This window comes from Temnothorax nylanderi, unplaced genomic scaffold, assembly GCF_030848795.1.
Source record: "Temnothorax nylanderi isolate EJ_2023f unplaced genomic scaffold, tnyl_v1.0 TNYL_tig0647_pilon, whole genome shotgun sequence".
Taxonomy (NCBI): domain Eukaryota; kingdom Metazoa; phylum Arthropoda; class Insecta; order Hymenoptera; family Formicidae; genus Temnothorax; species Temnothorax nylanderi.
Genome location: NW_027249709.1, coordinates 10,094 through 35,278, shown reverse-complemented (window position 1 = coordinate 35,278; position 25,185 = coordinate 10,094). Strand labels below are relative to the sequence as shown.

Below are 25,185 nucleotides of genomic sequence, written 5' to 3'. Positions count from 1 at the left end.
GGAAAAATTAAAAAAACCGGTTTCCAAAAAGATCGGTAACGAAAAATTATACACTTTATAGCACTTCCCGGAAAATTCTACCCCTGTTTGACCTATAATTTTTTAAGATTCGGTCAATTATTTTCCGAAAAATTAGAAAAACCGGTTTCCAGAAAATCGGTAACAAAAAACTATACACATATTGGCACTCCCCGGAAAATTCTACCCCTATTTTATATACTTTTGGTAGAAATTTGATCTATAATTCTTTGAGATTCGGTGAATTATTTCCCGAAAAATTAGAAAAATTAAAAAAACCGGTTTCCAGGAAATCGGTAACAAAAAACTATACACATAGTGGCACTTCCCGGAAAATTCTACCTCTATTTTATATACTTTCGGTGAAAATTCGGTTCAGGGGTTTGGGCTGGGCGTTGATGAGTGAGTGAATGAGTCAGGACATCTTCCTTTATATATATAGATTAATGCTTCACCTTCTGGTGCTTACATAGCAGTTTAGACTGCCAGACTTTACACGACTATACATTTGTCAAAATCTTGTTTCCGGTTTTTACATTTTGTTGTTACGATCCTGCGATCCTGATAGTATAAACTAATCAAACAATACATATATTAAATTTTACATTTGAACTATACTCTTTTCCTTCTCCACTTCTAATCTTTTCTCTTTCAAACTTTTCATCCATCCATACCCTGCTCCATCGTCGCTCAACATATCAGCCATTCTTCCTTTCCAACTCTCCACTTTTTCACATCTCGTACTTACATGTCGCATATCTTCGTTTTCTTTCCCGCATAATCTACATTTTCTCCATTCCTCATCCATCCAATACATATTCCCTTTTGTCTCATTTCCACACCTCATTCTCGCTAATAGGCTTATATTTTCCTTCCCTTTTCTGACCCCATCTTTGATATATCTAGGCAACCATTCTATTTTGACATCTTTATAATTCTTACACGCTTTTGAGTTTTCAATTTTTTCGGCTCTCTCCTGCATATCTACTTCTCTGTCTCTTGTCACCATACAATCAATACCTTCATCTCCTATCCTTATCAGTTCTTCCTCGCTCATGCCGCATCTCTGTATGTACTCTCTTCTCTCTTTACTTTCTGTCGACCAATTTTGTATATCTTCCCTGCTTTCTTCCTCCTTTCTCTCCTTCCAGCATTTTCTTAGAATTACATTTCCGTTATCATTTCTCATTTTCTCTTCATATTTTGCCGCTCTTCTTCCCGCTACGATTCTTATCTTCTCTCTTTTCATTTCTTCTCTCACCACATACCCCGGGGTAGATCTTTGTAAGCCTAAAATCCACCTTATGTACCTTTCTTGAACTACCTCTACCTCCTTCCTTTCTCTGTATCCCCATATCTCTACTCCATATAACATTATTGGTTTTATTATTCTATCGAACAGTTTCATTCTCCATATTATATCCGCGTTAAACTTCCTTTCTCCATAGCTCCATATCCATGCCATCGCAATTTTTCCTTTCCTTATTCTATCTTTTATGTGCATCTCGTCATTATTGTTTCTGCATATTTTATACCCTAAGTAATTAATTTCTTTTGTCTCCTCAATTCTCATATCTCCCCACCACCATTCTCTCTTCCTCTCTTTGCCGCTTCCCTTCCTGAATACGATTATTTTTGATTTTTCTGTACTTAGCTCTAGTTTCTTCCTTTTTATGTACCTGTAGAACACCTTCATCATGATATTCATCATATCTTCATTTTCTGCAACAAGTACTATGTCATCTGCATATTCTAGCGACCATATCCTTTCCTTTCCGATCTTCACTCCACCAGGATTTTTCTTCATCTTTTCTTCTATGTCTGAAATATATATGTTGAATAATGTCGCGCTAATTGGACATCCCTGCCTCATTTATTTTACAGCCCAAAATTCCTCCGTTTCTTTATTGCCTATCTTCACTCTGTATCTAGTTTCGCTATAAATTTCTTTCACTCTATCGATTAGCCCTTTACTTATTCCTCTCTTTTCCATCATCTCCCATATTTCTTCTCTATTTAATCTGTCGAAAGCTGCTTTCAGATCAGCGAATAAAGCAAACAATTTTCCTCCTTTTCTTTTGATCCTCTTTCCTATTACATGTTTTAATATTTTTATATTCTCTATTGTTCCTCTTCCTTTCCTAAAACCTGCCTGTGTTCTACTCCATCCATCCTTTTCATCCAGCTCCTTTACAATCTTTGTATTTAGGCAGTTCGCATATATCTTGTATAACGTGCTCGTAAGTACTACCCCTCTGTAATTTTCTACCTTTTTTCTGTCTCCTTTCTTTCGTATCGGAATTATCACCCCCATTCTCCAATCTTCTGGAAAACCTTTTCCTTCCCATATCATCTTGATCAGTTCAGTGGCATTTTTAAATAGGTTGACATCTCCACTTTTCCATACTTCGTTTCTTATTCCGTCTTCTCCTGCTGCCTTACCATTCTTTAACTTCTTTACTTCGTTTAATATCTCTTTGATCGTCAGTTTAATTGCATCTCTTTCTTCTTTATTTCTTGCTTCCATTCCGCCATGATTTACTTCACTTCCTTCTAGGTTTTTCATGAAATATTCTTTCCACTCCTTCAACTCAATTTGCTTGCATACTTTTTCTCTTTTCCTCCTTCCCCTATTTATAAAGTCCCATGCTTGTTTTTCTGTTTTTATCTCTTCGATTTCTCTCTCCTCCATCCTCTTCCACTCTTCTTTCTTCTTTAAGCATAACGACTTATAGCAGTGTTTCATTTCTTTCCATCTTTTCTTCTCCTCTTCTCCTCCATTTATTTTCTTTCTTTGTTTGTTTAGCTCTTTTTTTATCTTCTTACACTCGTTGTCCCACCACGGACTCCATCCTATCTTTCTTCCTGTTCCTTTCTTTTTCTTTTTTGTTGCATTTCCTATATTGACCTTCATTTCCCTCCATTTTTCTTCCACATTGCTCGTAACCGTCCATTCTGCCCTTTCTATGCTTGCTTTAAATGCTTTCTTACCCTCGTCAGACCAGTCCTGCAACTCTTCTTTTTCTTCACTTCCCGTTCTCCTTTCTTCTTTTTCCCCTCTTATTCTTATTGTTATTGGTTGGTGGTCGGAATCTGTCCTACATTGCACCTTAAATTTCTCTATTCTGTCCCATGCTTCTATGTTCGCGATTCCTAGATCTATTACCGATCTATTTCCATTTTTTTCATAGGTCCACTCGCCATCTTCGTCACCGTATTTTTCTCCATTCAACACCATCCATCCTCTGTCTTCGACCGTCTTCAATAGGTCTCTACCTGCTTGTTTATCATTCTATCTTTGGAGCTTCTCTTATTTCCATCTTTATCATGCTCTGTCCATAGTGTTTCTCCTTCACTTCCTATTCTCGCGTTGAAGTCACCGCATATTAATAGTATTTCTTCTTCTTTTTCTTTCACTGTTTTCTTTAAATTCTCAATTAGTTCTTCGCCGCCTCCTCTGTTATAGATTGTCATTATTCTCCATCGCTCCCCTCCTACTATAATTCTTCTTTCTTGCATGCCTTCTGCTGTATCCACATATTCCTCCTCCTCTAACTTCTCTCTCACCCCGGTGATTATACCCCCCATCGCTCTTCCCCTCTTGTTTTCCCTCCTCGCACACTGACTTATCCATCTCCATCCGCTCGGCATTCTCTCACGCCAGTTCTCCCAATCTTTCTCCTCTAACCAGGTTTCGGTTAAGCCTATTATGTCAAAATTGTTTAAATATTTCCAAAATTCCTCATCCTTACTCTTTACTCCAGCAACATTCCACACAATCATTCTTATCCCTCTCTCATCCAGACCACCATCCTTCATTCTCTTCTTAGCTTCTATCCACTTGTCCCCCCCGAAATCTCCCTACTTTCATCTCACCGCATTCATCATTCCATACATACTCTGTTCCGTCCTTAAATGCTCTATTGTATCCTATTTTAACCGTCGCGCCTCTCTCCCTCTCATTCTTCGCCCATGCTCTTATTTCCTTCTGTCTCATTCTTTCTTTTAAAGTTAGATCATCACCAACAAAAATCCCTGATCCTTTCAGATTCAACCTCTTCTCCATTAGTTTCCTCTTGTCATCATACCTTTCCATTTTTACTAAAATTGCTTTTTCCTTCCCTTTTCCTATCTCGAACACGTCCTCTATTCCTTTTTCGTAACCTACGCACCCCATTTCTTTAAACACATCTTTTACTACCTTTCTTACGTTCTCTTTTCTACCGCTCGCACCTTTTATTATAACATTCTTCTTTTTTTCCTTCTTCTCGGCAGCTTCACATCTTCTTTCTAGAACATCAACTTTCCGTTTTAATTCATTATTTTCGTTTGTCATTCTCTCTTCTCTTTCTCTGCATTCCTTCTTGAACTCCTCAAACATCTTCTCTGCATCCTCCTTATTTCTGTTTAGCTCCTCGATCATTTCGTCTATTATCGATTTCCTGTGCTGTTCAAGTAGTATCTTAATTTCTTCCATTTTATGATCTTTTTCACTATCTTCTTTGTTAGCTTTATCCTCTTTTTTAATTTCTTTTATGCTTGTATCTTTTCCCTTAACTTCTATCTCTCTTTTCCTTTTTAGTTTCTGCTGCGTCCTCTCTCCTTCCTCTTCACTCTCGTCCGACTCACTCTTTCTACCCCTCTTCCACAACGACGCTATCGAAATCGTACTGCTAGTACTACTTTTCCTCTCCCTTCCCAGCCTCTCTGCGTTCGTCTTTCTTCCTCGCCTGTTTCCTTTGGTTGTGTCAGTTTCTCTCTTTCCACTTTTGATGCCGCTTACTGACGCGTGTTTTAGCAGCCACCACTCAGTTCGCTGCTCCGCCGAAACTTCTTCGGTTTGTTCCTCCACGCTCCGCTCTTGTCTTTCCTCTCCCCTCTCACCGCTTCTTCCACTCTCCATGCAAGATTACGAACTCACTTCGGAAGTTTGATCTTTCGGATTGCTCACGTGCTAAATCTCGCTCGCAGTTGGCTCTCTCACGGTCATCTCCTTTGCGCATACACTTCTACGTCATTTCCTTCTCGCGTATATCTTAATGAATGTCGGCCTGACTTCGAACATACCAACCACCTGGCACTTTAAGGTTACTTTGAGATTGGGATGTGTAATTCAGCTCCAGAACCGTCTGGTGTCTATATTTCGGTTGAACTGCTATATGTTATGCTCAGTTCTTTTCTCACTCTGATCTGAAACAGATATTTCCCCCGAGGGGGAGGTTCCACGGCAGAAAAAACACTTAATACCTCTACACTTTGCTTCGGTTTAACTACCAGCTTACCTACCTTGACCGAAAGTCCAACTTTTTAAGTATATAAATGAGTATATCACATATAATAATAAAACTGAGAAGTTGAGTCGCCAGCAAATAATTAACAATTAGCACAGGAGTTTTGTTCGACCAAACTGGCAAACATATAATAATAGTTGCTTTCCATTTACATCAACTCAAATAATTCTCACTTGTGACGTCATAACTCAGTTGAATGCACGTTCTTTTTGCATACTGACAAGTGAGATTCAACTGAGTATTTATCCACAATCGAGACCATGTGCTTTGATGAATCTAATAGACTCACATTAAAAATGAGGCTATAAACCTGTATTATTATGCAATAGCTTTGTCATCAAAATAAGCAGGTAAATACAAAATGACATATCTTACCTGAGTGTAAAATACTCACATAACAGAGTGACTCAGATCACTTGAGTGTAAATGGAAAGCAACTAATATAATAAAATAAATAGCATATAACGTAAACAACTTAGATATACGTTATGATAACATTAATTCTTGGTTGTCACATCTCTTCTTTAAACATTTTTTAAAAGAATTTTTTGAGCATAATGCCACTCAAAAAGTTAATTCTTTATAATATGGATACATTCTACAATGTTTAAACTTAATTCTAGATTTTTTTGCAATTCACTTAAACTGTTAGTTTTTGAACAGCATGTAGCTGTTTGAAAATTGGTTGGGGTCATTTTGACCCGGTGTGACAACCGAGGGTTACACTCATTTTAACATTGGTAACACTAAACTTAATCACTAAACTTAATCACTATCTGATGATTCATTGGAATTTGAATTACTGCTTTGTGAAGAACGACTATGTGAAGAGGCTGATGAATTGGGCGATGTACATTAAAGTTTTCTTTGATTTTCTTCTTCTTCTGCAAAACATTTTTAACATTATTATTATTAACGTGTTTTTAATTTTTAAATAGTGACTTTTAGAATATATTGTTTTCTAATTTTTTATGTTTATTTGTTGAAAGACTTTGTTTTAAAAAATCTAGAATGTTAAGATCTGGAATGTTAATTTAAAATGTTTATTATTTTTTATAATTATCCATGCTAAGAAATGTTTAAAATTTATTATTTAATTCAATGTCTTATATTTTACATTGTGACGTTGCAGTTTCGCTGCATAGTTGCAGCGCCCCGCCGCCGTCACAAGGCGCGGGTTTCGCGACCTTTTTCACGCCCGAGGACGGTTCAACGAATCGATGCGAGATCTCCAGGGGCATATTATAATCGCGTTGCATATTCTGATCCTTTTTGTTTTATTTTGTATCATTTGCGTGGCGCCTCACTGAGCCGAAGACCGGAGTTTCCTGAGAGGATGCAGAGGATCGCGGAAAACGGAGTCGACGAGAAAGATAACGGCGAGAGATCGGACGACGGCAAGCGGATCGAAGCGACTCGCGGGCCGCCGAGAGCGACGGAGCGCAGGAAAACACGCGCGCGGCGCGTGACACAGCGGCGGGCGGACCCATAATGGCAGGGCCCCGGGACGCCGGGGCTAAATCCGCTAATCTGCCCTCCTCACACTGCTGACCGGATTCCGGGATAGGTGGCCACCATTCCCGAACCGAAAAGGAGGAATACGGAGGCAGACACGTCCCGTCCGCCGCCGGGAAGAATCCCGGAAAAATTGCCGCGCGAGCGAAGGGCCGTTGAGCGCCCTGCGGAAAGCCGTAATTCACGGCCCTACGCACGAATCCGCCGCGAGCCTGCGAGCTCACCCCTCATTGGTCCGCGCTCCAACGTCGCGGGCCGCGTACGCCCGGGGTGGGGTGCGCTATCGATTCCGCCATCGAGCGAAATTTCGGGAGCATTCGTGGATCGTCCTCGCAAACCGACGCACGTCACAATCAAGTCGCGATATTCTGTTCGCGTTAAGTCGCACCTAGAAGCTGAGTACGACGTCCGGCGGCTCTCTTTCGACCCTTGGGACGACGGCGAGGACCCTCGGGAGAGAATCTGCCTACGGTGAGGTTGCCTCGGTAACGTTTTATGTAAAGCCACGACACCGCTCCCCGGGTCGCGCTCTCGCTCGGGAAAATTCGCGATAATTAGCGTATTCGCCGACAAGGCGTATTTAGCGATCGATAGCGAGAGCGAGGGGCACCGGAATGGTCTCGTGGCCGTGGGATCGCGATCGAAATCTACGAACCTCTGGAGATCGCGGTAGGCGCGTCGATGACGACGTTCGATATCGCGAATACGCCATTTCTCGCGCCCTTCACGTTCACGACCGCGTGTCTCGTTATGCGTAGTATTGCGCCCGGTCGAATCTTAGATTCTGCACGCGATATTAACGGCGTCAGAGGGATATTCGCGTTGGTTTAATTGCGTTACTTACGATTCGCGTTCGTATTATTCGCGGTAGGATGTGGTCCGCCTTAAGATACCATCCGCGTCGACCTAAGGTTGCGTCTCGTTATTACTCGCGGTAATTCCGTAATCTTTCTCGCGTTAATTCGAGTATTTCGCGTTATGCCGAGTGTCTCGGCGCATCATTTTTCGCGTTGGACGATTGCTGACGATCGCGGGTGTTGCGTTCGATCAGAATCACTTGCGTATTCTCCGTTTCGTGCGTTAGGATAAATCGGTCATTTCGCGTTAGTTATAGCATTGGTCGCGGTAATTCCGTCTATTTTCTCGCGTCAGTTTAGTATTTCGCGTTACGTCAAGCGCCCCGGCGCCTTATTCTTCGCGTGAGGATATCCCTGGCGATATCACATGTTGCGTTCGTTCCTTCTTGCGTTGGGACATTACTCGCGTCGCGTTCGGTGCGTTAGTTTAAGATTATTCTTTGCGTTAGTTTAAGATTACTCTTTGCGTTAGTTTAAGATTATTCCCTGCGTTAGATTGAGATTATTACTTGCGTTAGAGTAAGATTCTTATGGCGACAGAATCCCGGCACGGGTTTGGTAACTTGCGTTCACGCGCTCCAAGCGTGGCGCATTATCATTTCGCGGTATTTCGCGCTATTATTTCGCGTTTATTTCCGTTATGTCGTAGTCCGTCGTAATTTGTACCGATATTCTATGTTATTTGTCCGCGAACTTTTCTACTATTATTAGCTGTGAAATTATATGATCTCGATGATTTTGTAAGTTTAGTTTTCCTCACACGTTCTCTTGCTGCGCCTTCCGCGCGTTTACTGAGTTAACGTAATTTTCCGTTTATTTCTGGCGTCCGCGTTATCATATTTTGTATTCGAAATTTGACGCCCGCGTTATCTACCACCTGCTATTTGCTTTTGTTTTGAAAGCCACATTGGCACTTACTGTTCCATCCAGAAATTTCTACCGAATAAATGTTATCTTTTATCTGTTAACCGCTTGAGTTCGTGATCTTGATTATTTTGCGTCACCCCGCCGAATACCGCGCTGCCCTTCATCAACCCCGCCCTGCTATTAGGTCGAGCTAGCCATTCCCTCGCACACCGACTCATTTCGTTTTGCGTCTCGTTTTTGGTTTCTCGCGATTTCGCGGACGCGAATTTACGCGTCTGGCGCCCAACATTAGAATCTTTTCGTGGAGTGTCGGAGGTGCGAGAGAATCACCGGGGAGGCCTACCATCCTGCTCTCCTTTCCCCTTTTGATCCGGCACACGTCCCGGACCGCTCCGGGAGTGAAAAAGTCGTGACAACATGTAAACGCAACTATATTACAAATTAATTTTTTAACTATTTTTTTACTGTTAAAGAGTTCTTTAACTGTGTATAAAGTAAAGAAAAAAATATTAATTATTAATAGAAAAAAGTACTATACTTTAAGGATTAATTTCATTAATCCAGTTGTTTTTATAAATTTTTATAAATATATCAATTTATAAACACATATTTTCCATTAAAAAATACAAAAAAATATTACCTTTAAACATATAAAAATTATTTGTCTATTGTCGCTAAAAAATATTTACCTTTTATTTTTGTTTTAATAAGAAAATTGATGTAGATGCTTAAATAGCGTGACCATTTATTTATCAGTTTCTTTTTTCTTTTTTGTGGTGCGTCTCAATAAAAGCTGAATAGCATTTTAGATGAAATAAGTTTTCATTAGGCTCATTTTACCAGAGTACATTAATAGTGAGAGTGTGTGAAATCCTAATTTTACTACCTAGACTTCTTACAAATTTTCAAACAGTTTTAAGTATATATTCACTATTAGAACCAATTATTCATTATGCGTTTGAAAAAACTTTTAAGTGCTAAAGCAGGCCTTTCACACTCTCTAACAACGGGATTATTTTTTCTTTTAGGCTGAAATCCCATGGTGCGGAATGGAAGTGCGGAATAGAGAATGCGTCATAGACACGCCAATCAGAGCTATGCCGCATCAACGCATTCTGCAAATGTCTCCCGCCCTGTGCACATGGTGCGTCATAGACAAGCAATGACGCATCCGGAATGAAAATAATTGATATAATAAACATTTTATTAAAATAATTCAAACGTTTTTATAAAAAATAATCTTTGTAATAGCAATAATAATTATTAATATAACATTAAATGAAATTTTATATTGAAAATGAAAAAGTTGAAAACAATATTTTTAAATTTTTGAACTGCATTGACGCATTTTTGGTCATTTTTCTGCACCATGGGAACAGGCCGGTCAAAGACTTGCGGAATGCGGAATGCGTGATGCAGCCTCGGCACAGTACTGTTGGTCTCGATCATACATGCCATACAGTATTGTTGACGTTTTTTGCTAAAACTTTAAGACGTTTTTTTTGTGTGAATATGGAAACCAAAATAATGATGGTTGAAGTCTATTAAAGTTTTAATGAGAGTATACATGAGAGAGAGAGAGAACTCCAATGCTCCGTTATCGAAAGGAAAAAATAAGATTAGCTTTAGCGAAATGATTATTACTGTATACAACATTGTCAAAAGAGAAATCCAAAAGAAGAATGTGGGTCAGGCCTATTTATTCAATTCAGCAGCGTTTCCTTCAAGGAGATAGTGACAATTTAGTTGATGTGTTACGAGTGACAGATCCCTCACTATATTTTAATTATTTAAGAATGGATAGTAGCATCTTTGAAGATCTACTATTAATAGTAGGTCCTGGGATTGAAAAACAATTCAATATTAGAGAACCAATTGCTTCACATACAAGGCTGCAAATATGCATAAGATATTTAGCAAGTGGAGATAGCATAAAGTCTATTGAATATGCTTTTCGAGTCGCACCAAATACTGTCTCAAAAATTGTTACCGAAACTTGCAAAGAAATATGGTTAAAATTGAAAGATTCAGTTATACCTGTACCGGACGAAGATGGATGGACGAAAATTGCTGAAGAATTTCAAACAAAGTGGAATTTCCTCCATTGCATTGGAGCTATAGATGGGAAACATATTCAGATAGAGGTAAATGTTTAATGAAGCTTTACTTGTATGCTTTATTTCAGTGAGTTTATATATATATATATCAATAACATAATTGAAAATTGCAATTATAGGCTCCACCTCACAGCGGTTCCACATACTTTAATTACAAAAAAAACTCACAGTATAAATCTTACTGCTGTTTCTGATGCACGCTACAGATTTATTTTGGTTGATGTAGGAGCGGAAGGTCGATGTAGTGATGCAGGAGTATTCGCTAACAGTGAATTAAAAGCAAGACTTGAAGGAAATACTTTAAGTGTACCTCCACCTTCTAAAGTTGGCCAGTATGAATTGCCATTCGTTTTGATAGGTGATGAAGCGTATCCATTATCACCTTACCTGATGCGTCCTTATCCAAGACGTTCACAATTAGACCTAAAAAAAAAGGTTTACAATTACCGTCAAAGCAGAGCAAGAAGAGTTGTTGAAAGTGCTTTTGGCATCCTTGTGGCACGCTGAAGAATTTTCCGAAGACCTATTAATACATATGTGAAGAAAGCTGAAATAATGGTGTTAGCCACTCTATGTTTACATAATTTCATTATTACTAAAGAACTTGTCAAGCATTCTAGAGATAGAAGATATTTAAATTGTACAGAAACCGATAAACAACAACCATCGCTTGCTATTCAAAGTATAATAAACCAAGCAAACAATGTGTCTTCCAGCAATTTATCACGCGTCTATAGAGAGAGATTCACTAATTATTTTATGAAAGAAGGTGCTGTAAATTGGCAATGGGAAAAAGCTGTAAACAATGATTTCTAAATTTTGAAAATAATGATTTGCAGAATTCTATTATAATAATATATGTGTGTATATCTATATGTATACAAGTCGATTATTATGAGGACAAAATTTGATATAAAGTGATTACTTTGGGGACAAACGATTACTTTGAGACCCGTCCTCATTATTTTATACACAAATAGATTACTTTGAGGACTGTTCCCAAAGTAATCGTATATGAGAAAAGATTACTTTGGGGACTGTCTTCAATCATATATAAGAAAGGATTTTGGAAACCTATCAATTAACAGGTTACCAAAGAAATCCTGTCTTATTTAATTATATATACTATTATTTTAGGGACAGTGACTTTGTTAAGTATGATAACAAAACTACATATAATAATTTCCAATTTCACAAAACATTTGTTAAGGGATTGGGCAACAGAAAAAATATATAATACACGTGTTTGTGTATTTTACTATTTACTCAGGCATTTAACGGTTTAAAAAATATTCAATGATAAAAAGGTGTCTTATATACATACATGCTTGGAAAAATCCTTTCTTTTGTAATTTTAAATCTTCTCGACACTTTTGCTTTTTTAACTTATATTAGTTCAGCTACAAAGAGAAAACCTCAAGAAACACGATAGTGTGCGCGCTAAATCCAAACATCAGCGTATGAGCATGAAATCACGTCGTGTATCTTTACGCGTGCCGTCGAATTGAGCAGATACACATTTATCAGATCAAAATAATAACTGGATCGATCGACTTCTTAGTAGACTGAATCGATTGCTTGAGATCATATTGTTGTGCAAGAAAAGTGTCTATTCTTGATGATTTAAAGAGCACTTGTTAGTTTATACTTTGCTCTATTGGAATTATCTGATTTTATTAATGCTAGTTATACCTACATTTCTGTTATTTGAAACGATAAAGAGAGAAGAAACCGACAGCTAAGGTCGTGACGTTCCACCAGATTCTCGTGCAGTTTTTCGTCTTAATATACGGAAATATGTAATTGGTATGAACAAAATCGAGTTGTTCAATTACAACAAAATACGAACTAAAAATATTTTTGAATTATATTTTTGTTATTTATGGTTGCAAAGATATGAGCGTTTTATGACATTGAAACGTTGCCTGGCGCCCGTTTCCTTATGTTTCCATGCGCTATATTGTTATAATAAACTGACATACATAATTGGCATTAATAAAATCGGGCAATTTTAATACAGCAGATTGCAATGTAAACAGTCTGTTTTAAATTATCTATATATCTTCAACGGTTGTCGAAATATTTGCAATAAACACTAAAAAAGATATTTCAGCTCCAAGAAACACAGTTTGACTTTGCGGCAGGTTATTTCTATCACCAGTTTTACTGTACTCAGATTATTACGCCAAGTGCAGGAATGACGACGTACACGGCACCTTGCAAATATTTTGGTATTTTTACTGTCAGCTGATTTTTGATGATGTCGTTTCATAACCACCTCGCTAGACAGGATACATTGTTGATGAGATTGCAAAAACATAACTGTAATACGATTTTAACTACAATGTTTCACACCATTTTTAGTTATATTAATATCTAGTGTGTGTGCGCGTGTGTGTGCGTGTGTGTGTGCGTTTGAACGTGTGTATAATATAATAGCAAATAATAATGTATATGTAATAGCTGCATATGTATAGCATAAGACTGTTTAAACTAATGAACGTTCAATATGAACCACTTAAGCCGTTATTCATAGTCGGATCTTAATTCAAGATTCTTATTTCAAGATTCTTATTTCAAGATTGTTTTAAGTAATGTCTTAAGGTGAAATTTCATGAGCAGTGAAAAGCAGCAGCAGATCGTACTGATTGGCTATAAAATAGAGAAGTTCTAGAAACTCGAGAACTTCTCTATTTTGTAGCAAATCAGTACGATCTGCTGCTGCTTTTCACTGCCCATGAAATTTCACGTTTAAGATGCTAATACTGACATTTTATTGGTTGGACGATGTCTCAAGTCTGCCTCTGACCATACTTAAAACGATCTTAAATATACGAATCGACTATGAATACCGACCTTAATTTACAATGCATGCTCATTGGTCTGAACATTCTCATGCTATGCATATGCATCTATGTCATTTTGTATTTGATGACTGTAAAGCGCGGCAACGTATACGTGGAAATCAAAGATTAGGTAGACGTTATTAGTATGTAAACGTAACGTTTCGTTGTTTGACGGAATAAAGGGTGCATTCGTTTACACAGGGCTGCGTGCAGAAACATCACCCGAGCGCTGAAAATTTATAGTGCACGTAACATATGCTGTAGGATTTTTAGCACTTGGGTGATGTTTCTGCACGCAGCCTTGCGTAAACAAATGCACCCAAATATTGAATATTGAATCAAGTTTCTCTGCGTTTTTTGTATTTAGATAAGCTGAGGTAAGAAAGTTTAATTTAGGTTAGGTAATGATAGTCTTCAATGTGCATACAAAGTTTGTTGTATTTAAGGTAAATGTACCAATGCCCGGACACGTACCTGTGTCTGGACATTTTTATCATTTTAGTTCTTAAATAAGTTATAATGCAAATTCGAATCGAAGAATCATAAATAAAAGTATTTTTTTCGTATTATAGTTTTGTCTTTAATTTTAATTCGCGTTATACTTACTTAAAAACTGAAATAATAAAGGTGTCCAGACATCGGTCTTAAGCGTCCCGGCATTGGTACATTTACCTTAAGCAAATTCACTGTTTTTTTTTATAGAAAACATGGCAAAAATACATTATTTCTTAATAAAAAGAAATCGAAAGCACTATGTGTGCACAAACAGAAAAAAGAAACATGACGTTATAATAGCTAAGCATGGTACGTATATTCTAACTTAAACACAATTGTCACAGCTGCGGTTCATTTGATGCTACAAACACTTTGAAGCATCCTTCTTCTGCTTCTTTCTTTATTGAGAGAAAGGAGAAAAGAAGTGCTTCGAAGCATTTGTAGTGTTGAGTGGAATGTATCTTTTATTGTAACCAGTAATTTTTTATAAGTGCAAAAATGTAATTTAATTTTTTAAACATATAAATGTTATCAATATTTTCATTCTTTTTCAGGAAACTATGGTGTACTTAAAAATATTGCGAATAATTTAAATATGAATATTCCTTACATTTATTTGACGAAAGTTATCAGAAAAACGAGTAAGAAAATGAATAATACAGAGTAATAAATCTATTATAAAACTATTAGAGTACTATTACGAATAAGTCTTAACTTTAATGTATATTTTTAAATGTGTCTAATATTTGTAAAACTACTAACTATGTAATATTTTCTCAAAATTAGATCAAGTAACGCACTTCAGAGAACGTCAGATTCCAACCATAATAGAAAATAAAATATTATCGAACTTTTATATAAAAGGTATCTACATATTAATTTTTAATTCTATAAATTTTACATACTTATTATAATACTGTTTTGTATTTTTTTTTACATACTATTTTATTAATTTAGAGATAGTTATTGGGTTATCATTAATAAATTGTTTAATTTAATAAGTTAAAAATAATTAGAGAAATAAACTATATTGTCTATTGATTAAATATTATTATAATGTAAAACTTAATAATTTTTTATTTTTTTACTTTACTTTTTTCTAATTTGTTTTAGAAAAAATGAGTTAATCACTAGATATAATTCCAAATGCTTAAATTTGATATTGGATTTTCATTTTATTATCTATTGTTTATTAAACATTAAAATTCTTTGCTGATTGCTGATTTGATTATTAGGGTATACTATTGAAATTTTTTAAATTATTAATTACAGTTGTAAAAAAAGAACTTTATTCAAACGAAAAACGAAAAAAAGGAAAATCAAATTCAAGAACTTAATAACAAAAAGAACATAAGTAAGATGAACATAAGAGTGAAAAACGTACAAGAAAGTGAAATTAATTTAGGCGTTATTCTACACAATGATGATACTGGAATAACAAATAATTATAAAAATAAAAATAAAACAAATGAAATTAAGTTATATAATAATCTACAAGATAACTCAGGTATGATGTTCAATTATTGTATTCAAAATATTTTTAAAACATTTTCGACTTCTAAGTTTGTACATTTATCGATTGCATAAATAGAGAAAAGTATGTTTCGCAAAGCAATTGTAGAGATTATAAGATACAACAAAAATAGAAATAAAGATGGAAAATGAAAATAAAGTAAATTTCAAGATTGTTCTATAAAATTATGAAAGTAGAAATACTAATAATCATAAGTTTTGAAAAGATAATAAATTAATATTATATAATGAACAGAAATTGGAAGGTACACAGTAAATTTCTAAGTCATAAAAATCCTAGAGCTGAAAGATAAAATATCTATATAATGTTTATATAAAGATATTATTTATTAACAGAAATGAATGAAACTGAAGATAGAAAAATTCTCGACGGACATAACAAAACGCGTGTTTTACAAAATTATAAAGAGAGTGAAAAGAGTAATAAACAGTTTAATAATATACAAGGTAATTTGAAGTCAAAATAAGATAGAAATAAAAATCTGATAGAAGTTTTGGTATTTTTAATTGAAATGTCATGTGACATATACATATTCATTTACCTATCAGTTTTTCCTTTAGTTTCTTATTTTGAAATAATTGATATTTTATTTTAACATCTGCCGCTTTTATAGATCGTTCTCAATTTCTGCTTGCTGCGTTTAATCGCGCATTTTATAAAAACTTGTCATATAATGAAAATTCAAGCAAGCAACTAATATGTAATGACAGAAAAAATAAATCTGAAACAATTACAGAACTGGAAGTATGCAGGTAAATAAAGTTTTCCTAATGTTGCACAATAATAAAATGAAAAATTTTAATTTAATAAAATACGAATAATTTACTAGTTATTTCAGATGTATGCGGCAAATTATGGCAACAAGACACTTTTGAAGACAAGTATGTAAAATATATGTACGACATAGCGCATCACAAATATTTCATAAAGAAATAAAATATATAGTTAAAACTCTTTAATTTAAATAATTTTATCTAAAATAGTTATAATTACAATTTTGTAAATATTTGATTTTTAAATTCAAAATTATATTTAAAAAAAGTACTTTAATTAAAAGTACTTTAATTAAAAAAGTACTTAAATGAAGAATTAATTGTTCATATTAAAATTTTTTTTAAATTGTTTCTTTCTACAAACAGCATTATTTTTCTATTAGAAGAAAACATTTCTCTTTACTATTTCTATAAATATTTATATCAATTAATGTTTCATAAAACCAAAACATCAAAAACTAATAATTAATCTAGTTTTATTTTAACGCTATGCTTTATATTCTTTTTGCCATGTCTTACATATTATTTTATGGTTACGCTTTATTTGCTATTTTTTCTGTGTATTATACATACTATTTGTTTTATAAATTGTTATATTGTTGAAAGTATTACACACATTTTTCTTGGAATAGATTGAAGCAGTATTCAGACAAAACATGTTCCTGAACTTGTTAAGGAATTAGAGATATTTTAGTTTTTTATTTCAATTTTTATTTTTGTGACTAATTTGCATCGAAATATATCATGCATTTATTTTTATGCATATATAAAGAATCTATATAAATTATTTATGTTTGATTGCAGGTATCAGTCTGAAAGTAACTCGCCAAATTTAACTGTATCGGACAAATCATTAATTTTACAACAAAGTAATTATAACAATGAAGAAATAGGAAACTGTTTGCTAGATTGTAGTAGTATTAATGATACTTCTTTTATAATGGATGAATTGATGCCTTTCAATAATACATATACATTAGAAAATTTTCCTGAAATTGAAGATATTACCCAAAGTTAGTTAATAAGTAAAATTTTGTCATAAAAATTATATATAAGTTTTATTAAAATTTTATTTACACGTATTTACATCTTTACATATTTAATAAAGTTATATATACAGTAATGTTTTATGTTTAGTGGAATTAGGAAATACTATAATAGAAGAACAAGTGGAGAATAATCCGGAGAAAAATAGTGAAAATATCGAAGATGAGAACTACTTTGACAAAGATTATGAACCATCAGAAGATTCAGCTAGCTACACAGATTATGAAAGCAATGATGAACTTATAAACGAAAATGAAGCAAGTGCATGTAACAATAGCTTAAACGAATCGACTACTTTTAATTTATCAACAACCGCAAATGCATCGGGTGTATCAGGATGTGATGATGCACAACTTACAATTGATAATTCTCGTAGTGGCACAAAAAAATATTACTGTTTTTATTGTAAGTTACCAAAAGCAAAAATTGCAAGACATTTAGAAAGTGTACATCGTAATGAAGAAGATGTTAAGAAATTCGCTGCATTACCGAAAGGATGTCTTGAACGTAAAAAAATAATTGAAACAATACGTCGAAAAGGAGAATTTCAATTTAACACGAACAAAATGTTAAATGATGGCAAGTTACATGTTGTTAGAAGACCGAATATAAAGTTTGACAAAACAGCTAATGAATATGGAGTGTGTATCAAATGTCATGGATTTTTTTCTAAAAATACTTTACGAAATCATGTTCGAAAGTGTGTAAATGTAAAACATTCTAAAAATCGAATAATAACAGTCCTTGGACGAGCAATCCTCGGTAGAATTAATGAAATAGCTTCTCAAACTCTAAAAAAAGTGATCTTTCCAGTGTTAAGAGAAGATTCTATTACGCGTCTTATAAGATATGACGAATTAATTATTCGATATGGTAACAAACTTTGTATGAAATACAAACCGCAGCATCAACACGATATGGTGCGAAATCGATTACGAACACTTGGACGATTTTTAAAAGCATTAAAAGAAATAAACAATGAAATTACAGATTTTGCCTCACTATATGAACCAAAATATTACGATGACTGTATTAAAGCAGTATATCAAGTAGCTCGATATAATACAGAAACTCAGAAATTTGAGGCTGCTTATACAGCATTTCAGTTAGGTACATTATTAAAAGAAGTTGGAGAATTATGGCGCTCACAGTGTATTAAAAATCATGATCCTGTTAAAAAGGCTCTAGTTGAAGATTTTCTTTCTCTTCGTAAAGAAGATTTTAGCCATTCAGTTAACAAAACAGTAATGGAAACGAGAGCACATATGATACGACAAAAAAAAGAAGTAGCTCCAAGTATAAGCGATATAAAAAAGCTTTACAATTATGTAAACAGTAAGAGACATGAAGCATACAATATTTTGAAGGAAGAATTTTCATATAATGTATGGTTAACTCTGGGTCAATGTACATTAATTTCTATGCAAATATATAACAGAAAACGCGCTGGTGAAATGCAAAGAATACTATTAGAAGATTTTTATAACCATGAAAGTTTAAATGAACAAAGTGATCCAGATCTTTTTAAGTCTCTCTCAAATTCAGCAAAAGCAATTGCACGCAAATATGTACGATTTCAAATTAGAGGAAAATTAGGTCGTCCTGTTCCTGTCTTATTACATTTTGATCTATTAAATTGTATACAATTATTTATACAATGCCGAGATAAAGCTAATGTACATCCAAAAAACCCATACGTTTTTGGTGTAAAAGGTTTCCATAAACAGAGATTTAAATACTTAAGAGCATGCGATCATATGCGACAATTTGCTCATGAATGTGGAGCTGACCATCCTGAAAGATTGCGAGGTACTCTTCTTAGGAAACATATCGCAACCAATTGTCACAAATTAAAGTTAACAGAAGTAGAAGTATCCGAATTAGCAGATTTTATGGGACATAAAGAAAATATACATAAGCAATTCTATAGATTACCTCAAAAAGAGGCTGATATTCTCAATATCACCAAATATCTGGAAGCTGCACTAGGGACAGATATTAACACTCAAAGTGACAGCGATAATGATAGCAATAGTGATGAAAATGATGATTACGATAATGGTACCATTAGTTTAAACAATACTACTGATGATGATAACTTTACTAATAATAATACTAATAGTACTAATGTGCAAGGTACGAAATGATATTATCACTATTATATTTTCAAAACTCCATTTTATGTAAAGAGAAAAAAAGTTTATATTTTAATACAGATATATATTTGAAAAGATTATTTTATTTACAGAATCTGATGACAGTTTGATTTCAAAAAGGAAAAGTAAAATTACGAAAAATCCAAAGAAATTACACAACAGTAAGTTCGATGTTTTCATACATGATCAAACTCGAAATCATTAATTTCATTGTACAAGTTACTTTAATTTCAAATATACATTTCTATTGTATATACGTACCATACGTAATAATGTACCATAAATTTTGTTTTGTTTAAAAAAATTGCTTATTTAACAACCTTCATCTTTTTAATTATAGATAATAAAGCAAAAATGAAGTGCAAACGTATACGTTGGCCTGATGAACAGAAAAATATAGTGCTAAAAGCATTTAATAGATACTTATATACTAATAAATGTCCCACTCCTAAGGAAATTGCAGCTCTAATAGCAGCTAATCCTTGTTTACAAACACGAACGATAAGTCAAGTCAAAACCTGGTTTAACAATCAACAGAAAGATTTACGTTCTAAAAACACGAACGATAAGTCAAGTAAAAACCTGGTTTAACAATCAACAGAAAGATTTACGTTCTAAATTTTGAGATTATCTTGTTTTTATTGTCTCTAGAGAGATATTTATAAAATGTTTAAAAATTTTCAGGCACTTAAACACTATATTCAAAAATGTTTCTTGAATTTACATGAAAGATAAAAAATATTTTGTTATTTTTATTTTTTTTTTCATATTGACAGTAAAAATATAATAGTATTTATTTATAACATATATTCTAACAACAAGAAATTATATATTTCACTTAATTTAAAAAACAATTACAAATATATAAGGCGTATATAGAAAATGTAATGAGTAAAATATGAATAAATTGCGTTAATTGATGTCAGATTGTGATGTACTTTTCTGTCCTAAATTTATATGTCTGTTATTACATGCATGCATTCGTTATTACTTATATTGACAAAGTTGCTTGTTAATCAATTTATTAAATAGAGAAGTTAGCGCATTGACACTTGCCTAAATATTATCTTATTAAATATAAACCAATTTATTAGTAGCTTATCAATAGTTCTTATGATTAAATAACTTGTAATAATTATTTTTTAATTCTACATGTAATGTTTGTTTTAAGACTGTCGTTTGGAATAAACAATATGTCTTACATTTCTTTATAATAAAACTATGAGATTGTTAAGATACTGCAAAATTAAAAACATTGAAACCAACCAGGGTAACATTAAGATTAAGAAACTAAGACTAAAAAATAACTACGTATTTTCTATTACTGTTAATATTTTCCACGTGTTTACGTAGATTATATACATATATTTATAGATTATCTTGTTTATATATATATACACGTATAAATACACGTATATATACAAATTTTATGCATAACGATTATTTTGAGGACAATTTGTAGACGCATTGATTACTTTGGGAACTTTAAATGCATAGCGATTACTGTAAGGACTAAATATAAGGTTCCCAAAGTAATCAATGCGTCTACAAATTGTCCTCAAAATAATCGTTATGCATAAAATTTGTATATATACGTGTATTTATACGTGTATATATATATAAACAAGATAATCTATAAATATATGTATATAATCTACGTAAACACGTGGAAAATATTAACAGTAATAGAAAATACGTAGTTATTTTTTAGTCTTAGTTTCTTAATCTTAATGTTACCCTGGTTGGTTTCAATGTTTTTAATTTTGCAGTATCTTAACAATCTCATAGTTTTATTATAAAGAAATGTAAGACATATTGTTTATTCCAAACGACAGTCTTAAAACAAACATTACATGTAGAATTAAAAAATAATTATTACAAGTTATTTAATCATAAGAACTATTGATAAGCTACTAATAAATTGGTTTATATTTAATAAGATAATATTTAGGCAAGTGTCAATGCGCTAACTTCTCTATTTAATAAATTGATTAACAAGCAACTTTGTCAATATAAGTAATAACGAATGCATGCATGTAATAACAGACATATAAATTTAGGACAGAAAAGTACATCACAATCTGACATCAATTAACGCAATTTATTCATATTTTACTCATTACATTTTCTATATACGCCTTATATATTTGTAATTGTTTTTTAAATTAAGTGAAATATATAATTTCTTGTTGTTAGAATATATGTTATAAATAAATACTATTATATTTTTACTGTCAATATGAAAAAAAAAATAAAAATAACAAAATATTTTTTATCTTTCATGTAAATTCAAGAAACATTTTTGAATATAGTGTTTAAGTGCCTGAAAATTTTTAAACATTTTATAAATATCTCTCTAGAGACAATAAAAACAAGATAATCTCAAAATTTAGAACGTAAATCTTTCTGTTGATTGTTAAACCAGGTTTTTACTTGACTTATCGTTCGTGTTTTTAGAACGTAAATCTTTCTGTTGATTGTTAAACCAGGTTTTGACTTGACTTATCGTTCGTGTTTGTAAACAAGGATTAGCTGCTATTAGAGCTGCAATTTCCTTAGGAGTGGGACATTTATTAGTATATAAGTATCTATTAAATGCTTTTAGCACTATATTTTTCTGTTCATCAGGCCAACGTATACGTTTGCACTTCATTTTTGCTTTATTATCTATAATTAAAAAGATGAAGGTTGTTAAATAAGCAATTTTTTTAAACAAAACAAAATTTATGGTACATTATTACGTATGGTACGTATATACAATAGAAATGTATATTTGAAATTAAAGTAACTTGTACAATGAAATTAATGATTTCGAGTTTGATCATGTATGAAAACATCGAACTTACTGTTGTGTAATTTCTTTGGATTTTTCGTAATTTTACTTTTCCTTTTTGAAATCAAACTGTCATCAGATTCTGTAAATAAAATAATCTTTTCAAATATATATCTGTATTAAAATATAAACTTTTTTTCTCTTTACATAAAATGGAGTTTTGAAAATATAATAGTGATAATATCATTTCGTACCTTGCACATTAGTACTATTAGTATTATTATTAGTAAAGTTATCATCATCAGTAGTATTGTTTAAACTAATGGTACCATTATCGTAATCATCATTTTCATCACTATTGCTATCATTATCGCTGTCACTTTGAGTGTTAATATCTGTCCCTAGTGCAGCTTCCAGATATTTGGTGATATTGAGAATATCAGCCTCTTTTTGAGGTAATCTATAGAATTGCTTATGTATATTTTCTTTATGTCCCATAAAATCTGCTAATTCGGATACTTCTACTTCTGTTAACTTTAATTTGTGACAATTGGTTGCGATATGTTTCCTAAGAAGAGTACCTCGCAATCTTTCAGGATGGTCAGCTCCACATTCATGAGCAAATTGTCGCATATGATCGCATGCTCTTAAGTATTTAAATCTCTGTTTATGGAAACCTTTTACACCAAAAACGTATGGGTTTTTTGGATGTACATTAGCTTTATCTCGGCATTGTATAAATAATTGTATACAATTTAATAGATCAAAATGTAATAAGACAGGAACAGGACGACCTAATTTTCCTCTAATTTGAAATCGTACATATTTGCGTGCAATTGCTTTTGCTGAATTTGAGAGAGACTTAAAAAGATCTGGATCACTTTGTTCATTTAAACTTTCATGGTTATAAAAATCTTCTAATAGTATTCTTTGCATTTCACCAGCGCGTTTTCTGTTATATATTTGCATAGAAATTAATGTACATTGACCCAGAGTTAACCATACATTATATGAAAATTCTTCCTTCAAAATATTGTATGCTTCATGTCTCTTACTGTTTACATAATTGTAAAGCTTTTTTATATCGCTTATACTTGGAGCTACTTCTTTTTTTTGTCGTATCATATGTGCTCTCGTTTCCATTACTGTTTTGTTAACTGAATGGCTAAAATCTTCTTTACGAAGAGAAAGAAAATCTTCAACTAGAGCCTTTTTAACAGGATCATGATTTTTAATACACTGTGAGCGCCATAATTCTCCAACTTCTTTTAATAATGTACCTAACTGAAATGCTGTATAAGCAGCCTCAAATTTCTGAGTTTCTGTATTATATCGAGCTACTTGATATACTGCTTTAATACAGTCATCGTAATATTTTGGTTCATATAGTGAGGCAAAATCTGTAATTTCATTGTTTATTTCTTTTAATGCTTTTAAAAATCGTCCAAGTGTTCGTAATCGATTTCGCACCATATCGTGTTGATGCTGCGGTTTGTATTTCATACAAAGTTTGTTACCATATCGAATAATTAATTCGTCATATCTTATAAGACGCGTAATAGAATCTTCTCTTAACACTGGAAAGATCACTTTTTTTAGAGTTTGAGAAGCTATTTCATTAATTCTACCGAGGATTGCTCGTCCAAGGACTGTTATTATTCGATTTTTAGAATGTTTTACATTTACACACTTTCGAACATGATTTCGTAAAGTATTTTTAGAAAAAAATCCATGACATTTGATACACACTCCATATTCATTAGCTGTTTTGTCAAACTTTATATTCGGTCTTCTAACAACATGTAACTTGCCATCATTTAACATTTTGTTCGTGTTAAATTGAAATTCTCCTTTTCGACGTATTGTTTCAATTATTTTTTTACGTTCAAGACATCCTTTCGGTAATGCAGCGAATTTCTTAACATCTTCTTCATTACGATGTACACTTTCTAAATGTCTTGCAATTTTTGCTTTTGGTAACTTACAATAAAAACAGTAATATTTTTTTGTGCCACTACGAGAATTATCAATTGTAAGTTGTGCATCATCACATCCTGATACACCCGATGCATTTGCGGTTGTTGATAAATTAAAAGTAGTCGATTCGTTTAAGCTATTGTTACATGCACTTGCTTCATTTTCGTTTATAAGTTCATCATTGCTTTCATAATCTGTGTAGCTAGCTGAATCTTCTGATGGTTCATAATCTTTGTCAAAGTAGTTCTCATCTTCGATATTTTCACTATTTTTCTCCGGATTATTCTCCACTTGTTCTTCTATTATAGTATTTCCTAATTCCACTAAACATAAAACATTACTGTATATATAACTTTATTAAATATGTAAAGATGTAAATACGTGTAAATAAAATTTTAATAAAACTTATATATAATTTTTATAACAAAATTTTACTTATTATTAACTAACTTTGGGTAATATCTTCAATTTCAGGAAAATTTTCAAAGTAGTTCTCACCTTCGATATTTTCACTATTTTTCTCCAGATTATTCTCCACTTGTTCTTCTATTATAGTATTTCCTAATTCCACTAAACATAAAACATTACTGTATATATAACTTTTGTTGCGGCCCCAATTAGTATTACGAAATAGATTAAGAAATACTGTTTAAAGAAAAGAATTTAATAATAAAGAAGAAAGACCGAGAATAACAATAAGGAACGCGACCGCGAAAGTCCGACAGAATTACGCAAGCCGAATCAGAACGAGATGAGTTGCGCGATCGGCCCACATACGATCGAGCAACTCAGCGATAACGAAGGACAGGACGAGGATACAAAAGGAAGCGACAAAAGGAGACGAGAGGGCAATGTGAGTCAGGGAGCAGACCAGTAACGGGCATCAAACGCGAATAACGATTGTAACGCAGAGTGACTA

At 33.1% G+C, this 25,185-nt stretch overlaps 2 protein-coding genes and 1 long non-coding RNA gene across 3 annotated transcripts; 2 read left to right on the top strand and 1 right to left on the bottom strand.

The window, feature by feature from the left end:
• The first annotated feature begins 13,632 nt into the window (after positions 1-13,632).
• On the top strand, positions 13,633-14,869 carry LOC139784583 (uncharacterized). The gene is made up of 4 exons (XR_011721608.1): positions 13,633-13,888; positions 14,214-14,315; positions 14,561-14,647; positions 14,793-14,869. It is a non-coding gene; the product is annotated as an uncharacterized lncRNA (long non-coding RNA).
• A 1,417-nt stretch (positions 14,870-16,286) lies between these two features.
• On the top strand, positions 16,287-20,189 carry LOC139784585 (uncharacterized). The gene is made up of 5 exons (XM_071723773.1): positions 16,287-16,292; positions 16,370-16,421; positions 17,451-19,496; positions 19,609-19,677; positions 19,857-20,189. The coding sequence occupies exons 1-5, from the start codon at positions 16,287-16,289 to the stop codon at positions 20,105-20,107; spliced, it is 2,424 nt and encodes an 807-aa protein (XP_071579874.1). The 3' UTR covers positions 20,108-20,189.
• A 1,661-nt stretch (positions 20,190-21,850) lies between these two features.
• On the bottom strand, positions 21,851-24,844 carry LOC139784584 (uncharacterized). Its single transcript, XM_071723772.1, has 4 exons — positions 24,805-24,844; positions 22,544-24,589; positions 22,363-22,431; positions 21,851-22,183 (listed from the first exon to the last, which is right to left on the bottom strand). Exons 1-4 carry the CDS (start codon positions 24,842-24,844, stop codon positions 21,933-21,935), a joined length of 2,406 nt encoding a protein of 801 aa, XP_071579873.1. The 3' UTR covers positions 21,851-21,932.
• Between the last annotated feature and the right edge of the window lie 341 nt (positions 24,845-25,185).

Excerpts from the sequence above, each read along its gene's own strand:
- LOC139784585 (XM_071723773.1), top strand. Across the intron at positions 16,422-17,450 it reads CAAGACACTTTTGAAGACAA|TGGAATTAGGAAATACTATA; the intron begins GTATGTAAAATA and ends TTTTATGTTTAG. Across the intron at positions 19,678-19,856 it reads TCCAAAGAAATTACACAACA|ATAATAAAGCAAAAATGAAG; the intron begins GTAAGTTCGATG and ends TTTTAATTATAG.
- LOC139784584 (XM_071723772.1), bottom strand. The coding sequence starts at position 24,844 with ATGTTTAGTGGAATTAGGAAATACTATAATAGAAGAACAA. Across the intron at positions 24,590-24,804 it reads ATACTATAATAGAAGAACAA|TGGAATTAGGAAATACTATA; the intron begins GTGGAGAATAAT and ends TTTTATGTTTAG. Across the intron at positions 22,184-22,362 it reads TCCAAAGAAATTACACAACA|ATAATAAAGCAAAAATGAAG; the intron begins GTAAGTTCGATG and ends TTTTAATTATAG.